Source organism: Meleagris gallopavo, chromosome Z (genome assembly GCF_000146605.3).
Source record: "Meleagris gallopavo isolate NT-WF06-2002-E0010 breed Aviagen turkey brand Nicholas breeding stock chromosome Z, Turkey_5.1, whole genome shotgun sequence".
In the NCBI taxonomy this organism is placed as follows: Eukaryota; Metazoa; Chordata; class Aves; order Galliformes; family Phasianidae; genus Meleagris; species Meleagris gallopavo.
In genome coordinates this window covers 31,562,239-31,565,670 of record NC_015041.2, presented here as the reverse complement: position 1 = coordinate 31,565,670, position 3,432 = coordinate 31,562,239, and the positions used below count along the sequence as shown (strand labels likewise).

General features: G+C 37.3%; 1 protein-coding gene across 1 annotated transcript in view; it reads right to left on the bottom strand.

Moving 5' to 3' along the window:
* Positions 1-359: 359 nt before the first annotated feature.
* Positions 360-3,432, bottom strand: part of FXN (frataxin) — a gene marked incomplete at its 5' end in the record, with an annotated part of 8,912 nt that continues 5,839 nt past the window's right edge. The window contains one exon of the mRNA XM_010725717.3: positions 360-1,548. Within this exon, the coding sequence (XP_010724019.2) occupies positions 1,395-1,548 (154 nt within the window). The remainder of the gene's footprint in view (positions 1,549-3,432) is intronic.

The following is a 3,432-nucleotide window of genomic DNA, read 5'->3' as shown; positions in this document are numbered from 1 at the left end:
AAAAAATCTTACATACCAGTTGTGAATCATTCAGTAACTTCTATTTCAGATAATACTGGCTTTTTCTTATTTTGATTTAAAAACCAAGCAGTTTGTTTAACAATTTGCACAATTCACATGATCACAGTCTGCACAATCAATCATTATCCTGTTCCTGGTACTCTCTATTTAATTCATGGTGAGAAATAGTTGGAACAACATACACTTCAAATGCAAGTACAGGGCAATGATGCTATCTGGAATTAATGGCATGTGTAAAATTCTATCTAGCCAAAAGCATCCAGACAAGCTAATCAGAAGTGTCAGAATGAGCAAGGAAAGTAACTTGCATTGAAATATCTTACACCATATACTTATAATACAATGAAAAAATACTTTATGTTATCACAGTAATCAGTCAACAACTGTGCTTCCATTTTAAAGGCAATTAAAAACAGTCAGTGGCAATAATGCGACACTGCAAGTGTTAAAGCATTCTCGAGGTTCAAAACATGTAAAAGCTTTTAAATGTTTCCATGTTGCATCGTCATGAAAATCCAAGCCCACTTACTTAAGAAATGCAGCAGTGGAAATTTTTGCTAGCTAGCATGACAGAATCTCCATTTACCAACTAACACATAGGCAATAAATTACATCTTTTTTGCTCTATGAAGAGTAGAAACAGGAAGAAAAAAAATCACAGGAAGAGAATAAAGTGTTGGCAGAGAGATTGCTGCACAGCTTTAACACTGCACACCAGCCTTTTTCAGTCACATGATGCTTACAAACACAGAGACCTGTAGGTAATTTTGCTCAGAAAAATATCCCAATGTCAAAGAATATAGAACTTGGAGAAGTGAGCAAGTTCTGCAATACTGAGAGAAAAATTACATCCATCTTGCAAAACAAAAAATTCTCCTCTGCCACAGTCATTTTCTGTATGACGTGTTCAATTTGACTTCCCTGCATTATTTGCTTGCACTAACACTAAAACCTTATCAATAGCTGCAAATTTTAATACAATGCATCACAGTACCATAACTTACATCATTGTGATTCACAGACATTTCTTGTTTAGGGTTAATATCTCACAAAAAAATTTTGCTTTTGTGCACTGGGCAGAGGTCACCCGATGCCAGTCCTTACATTCAAACAGGACTGCAGTTGATTTCAACAGTAAGAAAGTAGAAAATGCAGTGATGGGAATGAATGGACATCGACCTGTACTGCATGGGTACACATTCAAGCTGCATCAGAGAAACTCAAAGACTGAATGCTAGAGAAAAAATATATTATTTTCATGTTCTTGCACATAGTGATGTCAAGAAAACAACAACAGAAATAAGCTCAGGTACTCAGAAACCAAGGAAGCACTGGTGGTTAAAGTCTTTAAACTTGCATGAGGTGGCACATCATCAAGTATCTTCTTTTCCAGAATATATTAAGCAGGATAAATCCAATTTAGTTTTTAATGCTGCTGAAAATTCTTTTGATAGTAGTTCATGAAGGGATACTCTATCATGAGAATATACCCAATTCCGTCCAGTCCAGTCATAGCGCTTGGGCCCACTGGAAAGCAAAACACATGCTGTGAGTACAGGTTATTCATAGGGAAATGCTGGAGGCATGCATTTATAATGTAACCCAGAAAGCGCCCAGAAAGACTGTGAAGACAGATGTGCAGGCTGTGCGAGGAAGCAAAGCAGAAAAGGCCAGAGCTGGCAGGAACTGCTGTGCCATCTGAGAGACTTATGTGAAAGGTGGCAAGATGTACCAGTTTCTCTAAGCCGACACAAGCTCCTGTCCTTCTTGCTTTTGGCACTAGTCTCCCCCATTACCTCCATCACCCACATAATTCTCTCATACACAACAATCCCATTAAGGGATGTCTGTGTGAGGCTAAATTAATGCTGTTGATGAGTTGCTACAGCACAGTTATATGCAGATAACTTAAAGAGAGCAGAACACATACCATCATTCTCACTCACTTTTTGGATGCAATAAAATAATTTACCGTCTGAATGCAAATATGTACTGCCATATGGGAGTTCTGCATTAAAAATCTGTTTTTCTTTCTACTACTATATAGTTGTTGGCTTGATTCTTCATTCTTGCATTAAGCGTCAAGAAAGTAATAACCGGAACACCTGGGTTCCATTACAGACTTTTGTAGCCACCTAACTCTCCATATCTGAAACAGGAGCAATGATTGAAAGGTGCTCACTACCTCTAGCAACAGCTACAGAAGCTTAAAGAAAACCAGAAGGAAGTGAAATGTTCAGCAGGGATAAATAGGTGAACCATCACTCTTATGCCTGGACTTGAGCTCATAGGACAAAGAACTTAGATAACCTATAGACAGGGTCTGCTAGATGGCAGATTGTCCTACAAACACACAGGAACAATCTGCAGTTTCTCTTCAAACACACACAAAAAAAACTAATCTGAACCTCAAATACCCTGAAGTATTCACAGTATTTAAATGAGCTTTTAAACCACTAACCAAGCTATAAGAAGTAATAAATGACTTCCACTGCTATCTCACTTGCTGCATGCGAACGGGATCTTCTTTGTCTTTGCAGCATTACCATGTGTTCATACTGTCTTACACCCAGAGATGTTACTTGGTAAATATTAGTGATAACAATTAGCAATGAAACACTGCCACAGTTCTTTGAATCTCCAAAATACTGTAGAAATACAATGTTTTCATTTACACTTATAATTTAAGCAAGAATCTTGTGAGCTCTACAAATGCTTACAAGGGCTAACGGTTACATTCCCACACAAAGCCTGCATACATTTTTAAAGAATAAGAGCAACAGTATCACCTTAAAAGGTGCTGTGTAAGGTTCAAAAATCTTTCCAGTCAAAGGACTTACATTGAGTTACTGCTGCCAGATTGCACACATACTTTTTCTCTTCTCAATTTGTCAACAAATTAGGCTATAGAAAAACAAGTTCACTTGGTTGTACTGACACACGATAAGAACATACCGAACAATACACAAGGAAATTTCACTATTATCAGTTAAGGAAGCACAAAAAGGAACACTCGTTGATGAATCATATTTCATAACAGATGCTGAAAAAATACTGAGAATTTTCAGGTTTCTCCCTTTTTTTCACTAACAGATGAATTAAAAATGCTAGAACTCTGGCATACACTCACAAATTCATATTCCAGTGCTTGGATGTCTTAGCTGAGATTTTGCTCCAGATAGGTAACAAACCTCTGAATTCTGGCTTCTGTAAGCAGATGAAAACTTTGTGTCAGTGACACAAAAACCAGAAGCAGAATCCAGGCCCAGGAATTTTGTTTTGTGCAAAATACATGGAATGAATGAATGAATGAATGGTGACACACAGCCTGCGTCTGTCTGAAGAATAAGTTTGCTAGGCCAGTACCTTAAAAAATCACGTACTTGTTGGTAAGTTATTTAAAGTTATTTA